Source organism: Colobus angolensis, unplaced genomic scaffold (assembly GCF_000951035.1).
Source record: "Colobus angolensis palliatus isolate OR3802 unplaced genomic scaffold, Cang.pa_1.0 Scaffold306, whole genome shotgun sequence".
In the NCBI taxonomy this organism is placed as follows: domain Eukaryota; kingdom Metazoa; phylum Chordata; class Mammalia; order Primates; family Cercopithecidae; genus Colobus; species Colobus angolensis.
Window position 1 is genome coordinate 2,141,906 of NW_012116333.1, and position 16,828 is coordinate 2,158,733.

General features: G+C 45.5%; 1 protein-coding gene across 1 annotated transcript in view; it reads left to right on the top strand.

The window, feature by feature from the left end:
* WDFY4 (WDFY family member 4) overlaps window positions 1-16,828 on the top strand; it is a 312,399-nt gene that overhangs the window by 90,159 nt on the left and 205,412 nt on the right. Inside the window, exons 14-20 of the mRNA XM_011950358.1 lie at window positions 3,910-4,124; window positions 5,164-5,258; window positions 6,197-6,431; window positions 6,866-6,942; window positions 8,071-8,292; window positions 9,380-9,558; window positions 15,578-15,809. Coding sequence (XP_011805748.1) covers window positions 3,910-4,124; window positions 5,164-5,258; window positions 6,197-6,431; window positions 6,866-6,942; window positions 8,071-8,292; window positions 9,380-9,558; window positions 15,578-15,809 — 1,255 coding nt within the window. The remainder of the gene's footprint in view (window positions 1-3,909; window positions 4,125-5,163; window positions 5,259-6,196; window positions 6,432-6,865; window positions 6,943-8,070; window positions 8,293-9,379; window positions 9,559-15,577; window positions 15,810-16,828) is intronic.

The window sequence follows — 16,828 nt, forward strand, 5'->3', positions numbered from 1 at the left end:
AGACCGTTAAGTGGAGAATGCAGAAAATTTCTTAAGGCTGCCCCGCAAATCACCGTGTGCTAATTTGCCTTGCGGGCCGAGCCTGCTGGCCAACCTGGTGACCCTGCACTCTTACCATTGAGTCCTAATTGCACCTCCATCCCCTCTCCTGCATTGGAAGTAATATACGTTAGGAAAATCAATCCATTTGTAGGGGAAGAAACCACACTGGTTTCCTGCTACTGCTCATATTTTCACTAAAACCCCGTTTTACTGGAACCAACATTAAAAACAGCGCATTTTATTCAAAACAAGGCAATATTGGTATTGACAGAGCTGCAGTGATAATGAGGACGATCAATTTTCCCTCCTCCATTATGGGGTATTGAGCAATTTTGGAGTAAACTTGCGGCATCATTAGACAAGATCAGCATTTCTCCCTTTTGAAAACTTTCTGTTTTTCTTTTTTGCATATTTAGATTTTAAGTATTCCTGCTATGGTAGGGGAAAAGAAGCAAAACCAAAATAAACCAGAACAAACCCAGAAGTCCCCAAAGCAATAAGTGAAGTGCCGGTAATAAAAACTGGAGATCATAGACATTTCTTTTTAATCCTCTTGAATAATATATTGTGATGTTATTTTTGCCTTTTGGTTCATACAGACTGCATCCCAACTCTCACCCTAAATTGAAATAATGCAGTTACCAAATAAAATAATCCAGGCTTTGGAGATGAGATATTCAAGGCAAGAGGGTGGATGTTACTTTTCTGTTTTGAGAAGAGAAGCAGGAGCTGGGCTTGGGTGGACAAAGGAAGAAAGAGTTGGAGTCTCAGAAAAAAGACCTGGGAAAGGGAGTCAAGGACTTTGGGTGGATTTCCATGGGAAAGAGTGAAAGTGATGGAATAGTTCGGAGCGAATTAGCTTTGGCATTTCTGCTTTCAGTTTCTGGTCCTTGCTGGGCTACACATGTCCATCTGCCAGTTCAGGCTGGCTGTGCAGACGCCACATTCTGGGGAAGGGGACCCTGTCTTCCAGGCAAGACTGCTCCTCCACATCAGTGACATCATGTGCTCAGGAAAATAGCAATGCTGGCAAATGGTCACATTTCAGAATGGCAAAGTCCAACCTGGGAAGGATGTCCCCCTGGAAAGTCAATCTAATGTAGTTTTATCCCTCTTCCCCCAGTGCTCACCTTTTAAACCAGAAATGTTTTTGAAGATGTCTTAGAGATGGGGGTTTCCCTGAATGCCATCAGTGTGAGGCAGGAGCTACAGGGCCCATGTGTTTGGAAGGCGGGTGGGAGGCTGTAAAAGGGGCCCGGGCGAGCCATCCAGTTTTTAAAACAATCTAGAAGTTGTTGATGAACAGTGTAAATATTTTTCTTCATACATTTTAATCCTTGAACCACGTGTGCTACAAAATTGTGTTAGCTACATATGGAAGAACACTATCTTATTTATTTCTGTCACTTAGTGCTAGAAATATACTCTTAACCATCTTTGGACAGGCAACCCCTAAAGTGACTGCCCGCGTGGAGAGGAGATGATGGAATGAGGTGACTCTGAGCTTGAGGTTCAGGGTCAGTCAGGTTCTAGCCTTACCATGTGCCCCTGGCAATTTCCCTCTCTGGGCTCAGCTTCCCCATCTGTAAAATGGGTATGATAATAGTGCCTCCCTCATAGGCTTCTCACAGTGATTGCATAATCCATATGTGTCAAAATGCTTAGAAAAGGGCCTGCTCTAGCTTAAATACCCAGGAAATATTCTCATCCCAGGATAAAATTTGGCCCTCACAGTAGATGCCAGGCCTGGAGTCCCTTCTAACTTCAAGAGCCTTGTGAAATATGTGAGAGGCTGCAGGAACCACCCCACCCGCTGTGCTCAGATGTGGTAAATTCTCTGCTGGAGCACGTCTCACACTGTGCTGAGGCAATGTGTGTGCCCACCTGTCTCACCTTCAATCTGTGAATCCCTTGAAAGCAGGGACAATGTCTTATTCATCTTTAAATGCCTAGAGCTTTACCCAGAAGATGATGCTGAGAGTCACTTCATTCTTGTTTGAGAAAGAAGAGGAAGAGTGGAAGCAGGGAGGACTCCAAGAAAGCTCTTACTGGGGGGTGTAACAGGTGGTCTGCGATGTGAAGAGACCAGACCTCAGTCCTCCTTAGAGAGAGATTATTCAAGTAGTGCATTCACAACTTCTCCTGGCTTCACTTTGGTGAACTAGACCTCATTTACATGGTCATTGATCTCCTTTCTTGAAACTACAAACTGTGGCACAGGTGTAAAATGTGGAAAGAATGCTGGTGCCTCAGGTCGGGTTCCCTCAGAGTGGAGCCTGAGACAGGGGTCCAGGTATATGGGATTGTTAAGGGAAGGACTCAGGAGAGAAGGAGAGTGAGGGAGGCTGGGCGGGGAAGGAGCTGAAGGAGGATGCACTCACAGCAAAAGTCTTGTCTCAGCTGGAGCCCTTGGGGTTCTGAGGCTTGAATTGCATAACACAGTCCCAAGGGCACTGGCCTCATTGGTTCCAGGCTGGAGTATGTGTGTGTGTGCACACAGGTACATATGGTGTATGTGCATGTGTGTGTGGACGCATGTGTGTGTGTATATGTAGGTAGTGGGCATGTAAGTGTGTGTGTACGTGTATTTGAGTGGGTAGGGCTCCATGGCCCCTGAGCAGGGCAGCTCCTACCTAGCGGAGGGCAGTTCTGTAGAGAAGGGGAAGCTGTGACAGGTACACCTCTCACCTGGAGAAGGAGGTCTGCATGGGGCACAGTAGCATCCACTGGGACAGGAAAATTCCATTAAGATCTAACCTGTATCCCTCTCACTTGATACAACATTCTTATCCAGCAACAAAAGAGAATGTGAACAGTCCTAAGAGTTTCTGTAAAGGAACATCCCACCCAGTCCAAACCATTTATCCAGCCTGGGAAGGATAATTCCAAGGATTTATCTTTTTACAATGAAAGAATGATTGCAAAAGCAATGTGTGGTATTGGGGTCAAATATTTACCGAGCCCGCTCTATGCACTCTTTCTATGTGCTTCAAGGGACATAAGCGAGGGAAGTAGCTGGAAACCTAGTTCAGGGTAAGGTAAGAGCACAGCTGTTTGTGTGGCGGCATGTGCTTAGGACTGAGGGACAGGCACAGGATGATGGGAGGGTGGGTGGAGGGAGATGGCACTCAGGGGATGAGAGTGGCTTTAGCAAAGGCTTTTCCCCAGACACTTTAGCTGGCCTGCAGACTTTAAGTGTGGTTCAAAATGTCTGTGGTGGGGGTCTGTGTCTGTCAAGACAGAGTGTGTATGTTTGGTGGTGGTACTTCTTTTAGTCTTGTACTTCCAGGCAGATTCCACCTTTTACTCCGGGGATGCAAACTGCAATACAGGAACTGTTAGGGGAGTGAAGCCTGCTGGGGGGATGTGGGACCCCTGGAGGGTACAGCTCCCACCCAGCACCAGCCACATCCCCCTGCAGAGGTGCAAACCAGCTTGGCCAGATCCTCCCATCTTTTGAGAGAGACCACAAGTCTGGATTTTTATGTGACATCTTCAGACTTTTCAATGCTAACAATTAATTCAGAAACTGCTTAAACATTGTGCGGGTCAAACACAGCACGTCTAAGGGGCAGACCCAGCCTCCTGCCTGCTGGTGTGTGGCCTCCATCTTTATCCATTGACCTCTCCCCACACTGACCTGGGCAGCTTGTGTCCTGCCAGAGGTTGCCTCCCACAGTCTTGCCCCTGCAGGTAAGGAGGGCACTGGAAGAGCCCTGAGACAGGCGTGGGTGCAGTGCGGGTGGGGTAAGGTGGGCACAGTCTCCTTGTTCCACAACTCACCCCAGGCCAAGTTGGAGCCTATCAAAGCTGCCCACAAGATGTTCTGCCCTGGAGGGCTCACAGCTTGCTTTGGTCGCCTCTTAGCTTTCCGAGGAGATCCAGTGCTCCCTGGCCAGTCACATCCAGTCCCTGGTGAAGTCGGAGAAGAACCGCCAGGTCATGTGTGAGGCGGGCATGCTCGGGACCCTCATGGCCTCCTGCCACAGGGCCCTGGCCACCAGTGGCAGCCCGCTCCACTCACGCCTCATCAGGATCTTTGAGAAGCTCGCTTCCCAGGCCATTGAACCGGATGTGCTAAGGTACCACATGCTGCATTTTCAACGCTGCCAAGCTGGGCAGCCATGTCTTTTGCAGGACAGGGGTTGCACAACAGGCAGTGGAGAGACTGCAGGGACAGATGCAGGCATGGCTCTGTCTCGCCATTCAAGGCTGGAAATCCATGGGTGAGCCTTCGGTCTGTGCCAGGCAGTGTGCAGGTGCCCACAAAGCAGACACAGCCACCTCTCATGGAGCACGTGGGGGCTGGAGGGGGCTCTGAGGAAGTGGAGCTGCATTCTGAGGCCTGTGGAGTTCACTAGACAAAGAGAGGAGGGAACCGGGCCTGGAAGGCTCTGCCAGGAGGGGTAGGGCTGGGAGGGCCTGACTGTGCCCTGTAGGGAGTTAGGCAGTAAGCATGTAGGGACTGCAGACATGGAGGGGAATGGGGCAGAAGCCCCCTGGATCCTGCAGGGGCTTTCCTGCTGTCATCCTCTGCATGAAGCCACATTCCTGGAGAGCCATGGCAGGGAGAGAAAGTGCAAAGGCGCACAGGGTGGGAGGCAGGGAGCAGACGTGGAAGACAAGAGAACAGAGGGAAGGGAAGCTGCTGGGGAGGGCAGGAGTCTCCTACGCCACCTGGACTGCTGTGCCGAGGGCCATGCACAGGGCAGGGGGCCCTGCTCCTTATACACAGGAGCAAGTGTAGAGGGTGCACAGCCTTTCCAGCCAGCAGACATGGCACCCGGGGTGGGCACGATGGCTGCCAGAGGAGGCTGCTGGTTATAGTGCTGCATGGGAAATTCTGATAGAAATTTATAAACAATTATGACAAATTTATTTTGTGACATTATTTTTTTGTTATGACATCCATCTTGAGGCTCCTAAACTTACCAGCTGTCTGGTCTGGTCTGTCTGCAAGGGCAGAGACATGCTGTCTCCACACTGCCTTCAGAAAGGGTGTTCCAGCAGGGCTGGGAGGTCAGGAAGCTCCGGGCATCTAGGGCAGTGGTCAAGATAAAGTTGGAGAATACTGTTGCCCATAAAATGTCTTCATTTGGTCCTCTTGTGTGTTATGTTCAGACAGTTTCTAGGTCTTGGAATTCCCTCACCTCTGTCGGCCACAACGAAACTCCTTGATTCATCTCGTGCACACAGAGGCAACCCTGGGTGCTCAGGTGAGGACAGAGGCAAGAATAGGGCAGGTTAATGGGAATTAAAAGATGATATGCATTCCTGCTGAGGGGGATCCTTTACAACAGGTGGGAAAGCAAACAGGTTTAAACATGGTTTTGTCTGCAGCTCAATGGAGCAACCGAGGAAAAAGCAAAGAAAATTCCTGGTCTCTGGAGAAAGACCATATCAGGATGGAGAAAGATGACCCCCGCCCCCAGCCATATAAGACAGATGACCCCTTTGGGTTCCAGATCATGGAAGCAGAGACAGAGTTTCCTTCGTGACACAGCAGTACCTGGTGCTGCACTAGGCAGAGGTGTGCAGGGAAGGCTTCTGTACAGCTCACAGCTCAAGGGCATGTCAGAGCCTTGGAGGCCCAAAATGCAGGTGGTACCCCTGTGTCAGGCCTAATATCTATGGAATGCTGGCCCAGGGGACCAGCTTAGAGAAAAGAAAGTTGTGGACAACTTGAATGTAAGATCACGTAAGACCTTAAGGTAATAGGCAGGTCCAGTGGAGAAGCAAGGGTGCAAGATCAGGCTTGGGGCTGACAGCCGTGGTGGGAGACCGGAGCTTTCAAGGAGAGGCTGCTGTGAAGGAAAGTGTGGGCCTGGTGAGCAGACACAAAGCTCCAGTGAGTAACTCCAGTGGGGCAAGCCAGAGACAGAGATGGCAGCAGTAGAACGTGCTATGCTGGAAAAGGGATGTGTGCTGGAATGAAAGAGAAAAGCTTCTAGAAGGAGCAGGTTAGCAACACCATTCCTTGTTATCGGACTCAGCAAGGGGGCAAGGGAGCCGCCCTCACTGATGCTTAGAAAGTACCTGATGACTCTGAGGAACTCTCTTTCTAGGCTGTGGCAGATACTTTGGGGTTATTGTCAGAAGCGGGGCAGGAATGCTTTGAGCAGAGACACATCTCTTCTCCTGCTTGCTGCCCTAGGGTCACAGACTGCACAGGGCTTGGCTGAGGGGCCCTGGCGAGCTGCCCCAGATGCTGGCCTGTACCTTGGAGTCACACAGGCCCTGCAGCCCTTGGGGGAATCCCAGGATTCAACTACTGCCCTTCAGACGGCGCTGAGCCTCATCTCCATGACTTCCCCACGCAACCTGCAGCCTCAGAGGGCAGCCCTGGCCCCATCGTTTGTGGAATTTGACATGTCCGTGGAAGGTTATGGGTATGACAGGCTTTTACATATTTAAAATGCACTTTATTAATTTTGCAGTGCCTCTAATGAATTATAATATTGATTACAAACTTGTAGTTCCCATTGAATCTCACCACTCAGCAGAGGAAAATGTCTGGGTCATGGACACCCGCCTACTCAGTGGCCTCCCAGGGGCTGTGTCCCCAGCTATGGAGGGCCAAGACCCTCTTTCCTCTGGTGTGGCCGCATTCTGGAACACCCTGGCATCCTGCCTCCAGTGCAGTTCCTTCACTTTGGCATCCTACCAGCACCAGCTGCAGTCCGTCCTTGGGACCTTGTGGTCTAAGGAGGGTTACAGCGCTGGCAGGAGGGTAAAGTGGGAAGATGTCATGGCCCAGGCTAGCTGTGTCAACGCAAGAGGTTGGCTTGCAGTCCAGTGATCTGAGACAATTTTCTGTTTCCAGCTGTTTGTTTATTCCGACCCTGTCTACAGTTATGGGAACCAGCACTGAGTACTCTGTCTCTGGAGGAATTGGAACAGGTAGGTGTTTTTCCCAGGTAGTTTAGCTCTCCATCCCTTCCCAAGTATGAGTCTTCAGATAGCCTTGATTGCAGATTTTTACCTGGTGTTTCAGGCAAGTGTGAGCTGCACTAGACATGGTGGCTTACACCTGTAATACCTGTAATTTGGGAGGCCAAGGCAGGAGGATTGTTTAAAGCCAGGAGTTCCAGGCTGCAATGAACTATGACTGAACCACTGCACTCCAACTGGGCTACAGTGTAAGACCCAGTTTCAAAAAGAGAAAAGCAAACATGAGTCTTGCCTTTGGTCCTGAGTATCTGCAGATGAGTTGTTCTTCAATTTTGCTCCTCTTTTATAGCAAGATGTTTGGTTCATTGTGCATCCTAGGGGTCCAGCCCATAGCTAGGGACTCAATTGACATTGATGGACTGAGCCTGGGTTTGGCTTATTTTGCTGGTGACTGATGTAGGCTGAGATGGACACATTACCCGCCTTAGATCCCTCTCTAGAGAGAAATATGGGTTGGGCTGATAGCCATCAGGAACAGACCAATCTTTGGCAAGTGGCTCCTGTGCACAGCACTGCACTCAGCTGAAAAACCACTGGGTGGAACAGTACAAGTGCCTGATGCTGCCAGAGTCACACACTCTGTTAGGAGAATTGGGTTTGGGGTTTCTGTGGGATCATGGGTGCTGGGGAGCCGTTGCCTTCATAACCTTTTTCCATGTGAGTTGGCACCAAGTCTGAGGACACAGCAGCTGATCCTGCCTGTTCCATGAGGACAATGGATCTGTCTGTATCGCCAACCCTGTTATGGGATGGGAGGGCACATGGCATTCTTAGACTAGTGCCCTTTCCTATCCAAGTTTCAGCTGAGCTAGGCCAAGGTCCTCTGCCCCACAGAGCACACTACCTGGCTGTAGATCAGCTGATCAAGGGCCCACATGTGACGGACCTCAGGGAGATCGAGGTCTTCTCTGCTCCTTTGGCAAGGCAGCGTGTCATAATGGAGAGGAGACAACTGGTGATTAGGCAAGGCACCCAGTAGGTGCTGCACCCGAGCTAAATCAGCACCACAGTGAATCTGAACATACTTGCTCAGTAGGGCAGAACAAAGTCTGAGGGCATGCCTGTGTTCCCACCCAGGTGCCACCAGACCATTCCCTCCTCCCGGAGGCCTGACCTTCTCCTGTTGGTTCCTGATCAGCCGGCACGGAGCTGCCACTGACGGCCACCCGCTGCGCTTCCTGACGCTGGTGCGTCACCTGGCCAGGACCGAGCAGCCCTTTGTTTGCTTCTCTGTCAGCCTCTGCCCAGACGACCTCTCCTTGGTTGTTTCTACAGAAGAGAAGGAGTTTCAGCCTCTGGGTAAGGTGCTGGGATCCAAAGCCAGTTTCATCCACATGTCAGGGAAATGGGGCTAAGTCAGAAGCTCTCAACACAGGTGTGGTTAGAAACCTGGTGACCTTCTGTTTCTCCTCATCCTTTGAAATTGCTCCCTTGGATTTCACACCTGGTGAAAGGCCTACAATATTTGTTGTGGTTCACTGTGGCCTGGGCTCTAGGCTTGTAAGTGTCAGGCAGATGAGTCCCCAGCCCTTGGCACAGCTTCAGAGATGATGCTCAGTGGCTTTCCAGAAACTTCACCCTGGCAGAACAGTCACAGTGGGACCCAGGGCTTTGCCTCGCTGGGACACATGCTGCATCCTCTCCTGTGTGAGGTTTGTGAAGAACACACACAATTTAGCTGGAGCCAAAGCAGCTGCAGACACTCCCACATATGCTTAACCCCAAACCCAGAAGGCTGGCCCGTGCTTGACATGGCGCCCAGGGCCACCCCTCCTTTGGCAGTGCTAGAGGCCAGCCCTGGCTCTGCCCTTTGGAGCCCAGCGTTGTTCTCCAGGCCCATTTGCCTGAGATGGTCAAGTCCAGTGGATTCTGGCCACTTGTTCTTCTCCTGTGTCCTGGGAGTGTCACTGTTTCATAGGGAAAAACAGTGGGAGGCCCTATGAAACAGTGGGAGTGGCTGACGCCCTTGTACACAGCACAACTGCCTATCCAACTTTCTGGGACTCGGCCTGCAATGGAGTCTCTGTGGAGGTAGTCTACCTTGGGGTAGACCTGAAGCATAGTTTCTGGGTTTGAATCCTGGCTTCATGACCTTGGGCAAGTCACCCAACCTCTCTGTGCCTCAGGATGGTAAATTGCGTATGCGTGAGTGCCTACCTCACAGGGCTGTGACATGAGTTGATATTTGTAACATGCTTAAAACTGGCACAAAGGAAGAGCTCAAGGAATGATTGCTGTTGCTGTTGTCATTTTTCATGAGAGGAGGGGCTAGGGCTCCATAGTACAAGGCCCACAGTGGTTGACGTCTCTCTGTGCCCTCCCCATTCTCCTGGGTTCCTGCAGCGTAGCACCACACATAAGACTCAGTGTTAATGCTGTCTTCCAGATGTCATGGAACCTGAGGATGACTCTGAGCCTTCTGCAGGACGCCAGCTTCAGGTCCGGTGTGGCCAGCTCCTGGCTTGTGGTCAGTGGCATCACTTGGCTGTGGTTGTCACCAAGGAAATGAAAAGACATTGTACAGTTTCCACTTGTCTGGATGGACAGGTCATTGGCTCTGCCAAGGTGAGATGGCTCCTCCAAACTGCACTTGCCCAACAACCGTACTGCCTGCTGCTACCCTGAAGTGACCTCGGTTTCATTCTGTTTTTTGTTGTTGTTGCTTTTGTTTGTTTATTACTGGTAGGGCTAGCATCTAATGAAATCCCGCTTACTGTTCAGGAAACTTAGGTGAGCTCAGACATGAAAAGGACATCTTTAGAAAATGCACTGAAGGTCACACAACCAGGGCAGAAGGCAAGATGTGCATCCAGATCTCTAAGAATAGTCATGTTCATGAAAATAGAAAACTTCAGAATGAACGACGCAAAGCTTCTCATTTTAAGGGGCAAACTCCTCAGGGAGGTCTGGGCAGGGCCTAAGGTATGACTTTTCCAAGAAGCTCCCAGGTGAGGCCAATGCAGCTCATCTTTGTACCACATGGAGGAGCAGGGCACTAGAGTGTGCAGACACCAACACATGTCGCCAGATTTAGAGCAAAAACCATGAGGAAGGTAATGGAATGCAGATGTATAGCTGAAGGAAGCATCTCATGGCTGTCATTTAGAGACACTCCAGATACAAGAGGAAGCTGGGAAAATGTGGAGCTGGCAGGAGCCAGCAGCCATTGGCAGAGAGGAGAGAGCCCAGAAGACCACAGAGGGCAGGTACAGTTGGATTTTCACACAGGTTCCAGGGAGAACATCCCAATCTGGCTGCATTTTAGAATCACCTGCAAAGGCTTTTTAAAGTTGTCTTGCACAGGCTGCACCCAGAATAATTACATCAGAATCTCTGTGGGTCAGGTAATTTGACAATTTACTAATGTTTATAAAATTTTCTAGGTGATTCTAATATGCAGCCAGAATGGAGAACCTTACATACACAGGGTTTCTTGATTCCCGCTAAATGCCATAGTGTTCCTCCCCCAACCCTGTCCAGTTGTGACCACCAGTAACATCTCCAGACATTGCCAAATATCCCCTGGAAGTCAAAGTTGTTCCAGGTTAAGAGTCATTAGGTGAGAACAAATTCTTAGTCCCAAGTTATGTGGCACCCATATAGGTGAATTTGATACCATCTTCTGGTAAAGTTCTGTTATCAGAAAAAGGCAGTAGTGACCAGAAAGATTTTTTTTTTTTTTTTTTTGAGATGAAATTTCGCTCTTGTCACTCAGGCTGGAGTGCAATGCTGCGATCTCGGCTCTCTGCAACCTCCGCCTCCCAAGTTCAAGCAATTCTCCTGTCTCAGCTTCCTGACTAGCTGGGATTACAAGCGCCCACCACCATGCCCACTAATTTTTGTATTTTTAGTAGAGACGAGGTTTCACCATGCTGGTCTCAAAGCCCTGACCTCAGGCCCTCCCAAAGTTCTGGGATTACAGGTGTGAGCCACCATGCCTGGCCAAACAGAAAGAGTTTGATAGGGACATTGAAAAAACAGGTCCTTCAAAACATAGTTGACCTTTACTCCAATTATTAACAATATCAGTCCTCCTTCTTTCCCTTTCTTTCTTTCTTCTTTTCCTCATCAAATATTTATTGAGCACCTATTATATGTTAGCTAATATTTTAGGTGCTAAGAATTGTTTATGCCTATAAGCTAAAGACCTCCAGGAACATACATATAGTATAAGGTGCTAAGAATTGTTTTAGGTTCTAAGAATTATTTATGCTTATAAGCCAAAGACCTCCAGGAACATACATATAGTATAAAATAAAAATTAGATTTAAACTGACTGTAGTGACAGATTCCCTACCCCATGGGGTAGTAAGGAGTTAGGAGTGGCTTGTTACAGAAACTGTGCTTATTTTAGGTGATTTTTAAGAGGGTTTAAAGAAGTGGAGGTCCATCTGTTCTGAATTGGGTGCTGTTGGAAAGAGGTGCAATTTGGTGACTATGAATGTTAATAACTTTTATCCAGAAGGTAGAGATGCGGAAAAGGGCCGGACTTGTCATTAGAGAGGAAGCAGAAGTCCCTCACATTAGTTGGGATGGGATGTGTGGTGTCTCTTGTGGTTGGAATGTCTTTGTTTTTATCTGTTTAGGCTTGATTACTGAGTTCACTTGTTCTTGTCTTCTTTCGCAGAACATGTTGATATTTTGGTGAAATACCTCATATACCTTGAGGCATGTCTTATTGATGTTTGTACTTTCCTTGATCTTGGCACAGGGGCTGACACACAGTGAGCATGCAATACACACTTGATGAACTGAATTGAATGTGCAGCCACAGGAGGAACATGACTGGCTGGTAGTGTGGTTGGGTGAAATGGTACAGGCATTAACATCCTCTCTGAGGGACCTGCTAAACCTAGGGCCATCAGCAGGGAGGCCAGGAGGGGTGTGTTGCTATATGGAGTGGCCAAAACCAAGACTGACAGAGTCCTCTTTCCAAAATAATCTCAACAAGTTGGGTCAGGACCAGCAAGTGAAACTCAATCGGGATAAACGTAAAGGCCTGTGTTTTGATGCTGACATCTGTTGGGCAAGAGTAAGATGTGAAAACTCTAGCTTAGTCTGACTAGTTTAACAGCCCTTCTCAAAATGCTGAGCCTTTGTTTTTATTGCCAAAGGAAACTTAGATAAATTTGGAATGATATAGAGCGTTTTAACAGCTTGAAATGGGCAAAATGATTTGGGAACGATCTGAGACATTAGACATTTATTAGTCAACCTGAACAGGGCAGTGTGCATACACTGGGAATTTGGGAAGAGAGGGGCAAGGTGGGTTGGAGGGGTGAGTGGTACTTCAGTGTGGGAGAGAGAGGAGGACTCTGAGCCTGCGAGAACAGAGAGAGAAGAGAGCACAGAAGACCATACTCCTGGCAAGGCTTGGTGGCTGAACAATTGGTTTGTTTTTATTTGAAAATCTCATTTAATTGGTAGGGTGAAAAAGAATATTTCTGAAATTATGTAAACTCTCATTTAGAAAAATAGTCATCCCTCAGTTTCCTCAGGGGATTGGCTACAGGACCCTTCTTGGATACCAAACTGCATGGATACTCAAGTCCCTTAAATAAAATGGTGTAGTATTTGCAAATAACAGATGCATACCCTCCTGCATGCTTAACTAAGCTCTAGATGATTTATAATACCTAATACAATGTGAATGCTACATAAATAGTTGTCATTCTGTATTTTTTATTGTTATAGCACTATTTTTATTGTCCTTTTTCCTGAATATTTTTGATCCAAAGTTGGTTGAATCTGAGGATATGGAACCCCCAGATATGCAGGGCCAATTATGCATATTTATAAACATATTCTTATATTTAGTGATTTTATAGTAATTATAAGAATAATATAAATGCATTCTGAAATAGCTCAAAAATAGAGAAAAGAAGATTTGCTACCCTCCTGCTACTTTATCATATTTTGTAATTTTAGTTTTATCCCTTTAAAAAAATAGTGTGGCTTCAATGTATAGAAAATCTTGTATACTGCTTAGTTCATTTAACCTCTCATTTAACCTAACACTTAGGCTATATGGTATAGCCTATTGCTTCTAGGCTACAAACCTAGACAGTATGTTGCTATACTGAATACTGTAGGCAGCTGTAACACAGTGGTGAGTATTTGTGTATCTAAACACTCTAAACATGGAAAAAATATAGTAAAAATATGATATTATTATCTTAGAGACCACCATTGCATATGTGCTGTGACACTGACTTGGAACATTGTAATGTAGCACACAGCAGTATATGGAAGTATACTTGGAAATTCATCCAAACTTTTGCCTGTATCCACACTTCGTTCTTTTTTATTTCTGAGTAGTATTTCAAGGTATGGACAGGCCATAGTTTGTTTAGTCATTTATCCATTGAAGGACATCTGGGATGTTTCAGGTTTGGGCCATTACAAATAAAGCTTTGTGAGCATTTGTGTATGGGTTTTTGTGTGAATTTAAGTCTTCATTTATCTGGGATGAATTCCAAGAGTTCAATTGCTGGTTTCTATGGTAATTGAATGTTTAGTTTTATAAGAAGCTGCCAAACTATTTTGAAAATGATTTCATCATTTGACATTTCCACTAACAATGAATGAGTGAGGCAGTTTTTCTGCACTTAGCATTGTCACTATTTTTATATTAGCCATTATGATAGCTGTGTAGTGATAGCTCACTGTGTTTTTAATTTGTATTTCCTTAATGGCTAATGAGGTTGAACATCACCTTTTCACGTGCTTATTTGCCATCTGTATATTCTCCTCAGTGATGTCCATCCATATTTTTTGCCCATTTTCTATTTTGAGATGGAGTCTCGCTCTGTTGGCAGACTGGAGTGAAGTGGTACAATCTCGGCTCACTGCAACCTCCACCTCCCAGGTTCAAGCGATTCTCCTGCTTCAGCCTCCAGAGTAGCTGGGACTACAGGTGCCTGCCACTATGCCCAGCTAATTTTTGTATTTTTAGTAGAGATGGGTTTTTCACTATGTTGGCCAGGATGGTCTCGATCTCCTGACCTCGTGATCTACCCACCTAGGCCTCCCAAAGTGCTGGGATTACAGGTGTGAGCCACCGCACCTGGTCGCATTGTTTACTTTTTTAAACTGTTAAGCTTTAAGGGTTTTAAAATATATACATGTATGTGTGTGTGTCTATACATACCCACACATATATATATTCTAGATACTAGTCCTTTGTTAGATACGTGATTTGCAATAATTCCTCCTAGTCTGTAGCATGTCTTTTAATCCTCTTTCACATGGGTGAAGTTTCTGGTTTTGCTGAAGTATAATTCATTAGTTTTTCCTTATATGACTCAGGCTTTTGGTGTCGTTTGAGAATATTTTGCCCAGCCCTAGGTCCTGAAGATTTTCTCCTATTTTTTTTCCTAAAAATTTTCTAGTTTTACGTTTTACACTTGAGTTTGTGATCAATTATGAATTAATTTTTGTATAAGGTGTAAGGTTTAAGTTCATTTCTTTGCCTATGGATGTTCAATTGCTCCAGTACCATTTGTTGAAGAGTCTATCATTTCTCAATTGAATTGCTTTTGCATCTTTGTCAAAAATCAGGTGAGCCTACTTATAAGTTTATTTCTGGGTTCTCTGTTCTGTTGCATTGATCTATGTGAAAATCTATGTGATTATTTTTATACCAATGCTACACTATATTGATTTTATAGCTATATAATAAGTCATTATTAGAGTAGTTCCTCCCCCAAATTAATTCTTCTTTTTCAGAATTGTTCAAGCTGTTCTAGGGCCTGTGCCTTCCCATACACAGTTTAGCATTAGCTTGTTTATGACTACAAAAACCTTGCTGGAATTCTGATAGTCTACAAAAAACCTTTCTGGAATTGCATTATACCTATTGATCAACTTGAGGGGAAATAACATCTTAACTATGGTGAACCTTTCTATCCATGAACCTGGTATGTCTCTCCATTTATATAGGTCATCTTTGACTTTTTCCATCATCACTTAGGAATTTTCAGTATACAGATCCTGTACTTGTCTTACTATTTCATTTTCTTGTACATAATTGTAAGTGTTATTGTGTTTAATTTTAGTTTCTGTTTGTTTATTGTTAGCCTACAAAAATAAAATTGATTTTTGTGTATTGATCATGTATCCTGTGACCTTCCCGAATTCACTTATTAGTTCTAGGATATAAAAAAAAATTCCTTGGAACTTTCTACATGGACATGTCATCTGAAAATAGAAACAGTTTTGTTTCTTCCTTTCCACTCTGTATGTATGTAATTATTGTTCATACATAAAACTTTATTAATTTGCCAATACTAGGCATTTAGGTTCTTAGCAGATTGACTGAGATAAAAAAAGGTGGACTTTTTTTGTTTCTTAATATTTTTTATCAAATTTATTTTCAGAAGGACAGTGTCAGTTTTTTACTCCACATTTAATAACTTGTTTTGCTGCATACTTCTGAGGTTTGTGAATTATATTTTAATTTTTTAGATAAAATACATTTTTACTATGAGATGAGAATAAGATGCATCATGTTATATCACTTTGTATTTACTTGATTAACTCTGAGATCAAACACTACTCACTCTTGTCCTTTTTATTTTAACAGATGTTATACATCCAGGCTCTACCAGGGCCTTTCCTTTCTATGGATCCATCCGCGTTTGTGGATGTTTATGGATATATTGCTACCCCTAGAGTTTGGAAACAAAAATCTTCATTAATCTGGCGTCTTGGCCCCACATACCTCTTTGAAGAAGCCATTTCAATGGAAACTCTGGAAGTTATTAACAAACTTGGCCCAAGATATTGTGGTAACTTCCAAGCTGTGCATGTCCCAGGTATGGAGTGTTTTGATTTACAATGTTCTTGCTGATATTAGTTTTTAAATGGACATCTGGTTATTTATAGCATATTTGCAGAGAATAAGCTCAGCGTTAAGGTCAGTCATTAGGGAAGACCTCTGTAATTGTATCATTATATATTTACAACCCAAGAGAAAATGTCACAGAAAAGGAAATGACAATATCTTTATATTTCAACTCCAAAGTCCCTAATGGGGAAGAGGTGGGTTGGGTAATACCATCAGCAAAGAAAGAGAGAAGAGAATGAGACAAATAAGTTACATTGCTTTTAATGAAGAAGCTTTTTAACTAAAGTATACTGTTGTCTTCAATTATTAAACAGGCAGACAAAACATCCACATTTTCATTATTGATTGTCATTATTCAAGCAGGGAGCATTGCTCTCTGTGCTCCGTCAAGTCAAAGGGGTCAGCTCCCATCTGGAAAGAATGATAAATGAATCTATGTCAGCGGCCTGTATGTGCTGAAGGGCGATTGAGTGCTGTTGAGCATTTCTGTCTCCAGGCCCATGATGTCTTTGAATTTCATTTCCTGTGGCAAATAGCACTGGCCACAGCAATGGGACGAGGTCAGGTCTAGAGCCAAAGTCTTACCAATTCTATATTCATACCACCCTTCTCTACTAGCACAGTGGGTCTCATTGACTTAAAGACCAATATGTTAATTCAAACTGGGATGTTTGCCATGGCTGTGCAGCTCATTGAAAATTAGACATTTCAGTTCAGCCTATTTCAGGTCAGGTTTCTTGTCACTTAGCAGTTTGGTTTTAGGGAGTGAGGTTATATACTTGACAGATGTTTTAAGCTCTGGTAGTTTCACACCTGGAGTGCATCTATTTCATGGTAAGACAAATCTTGAGAGAGTTCGCCACAGTGTTCTCTCCTCCTCCTCCTCCTCCTTCTTCTTCTTTCTTCTTCTTCTTCCTCCTCCTCCTCCTCCTCCTCCTCCTTCTTCTTCTTCTTCTTCTTCTTCTTCTTCTCCTTCTTGTTTCTCCT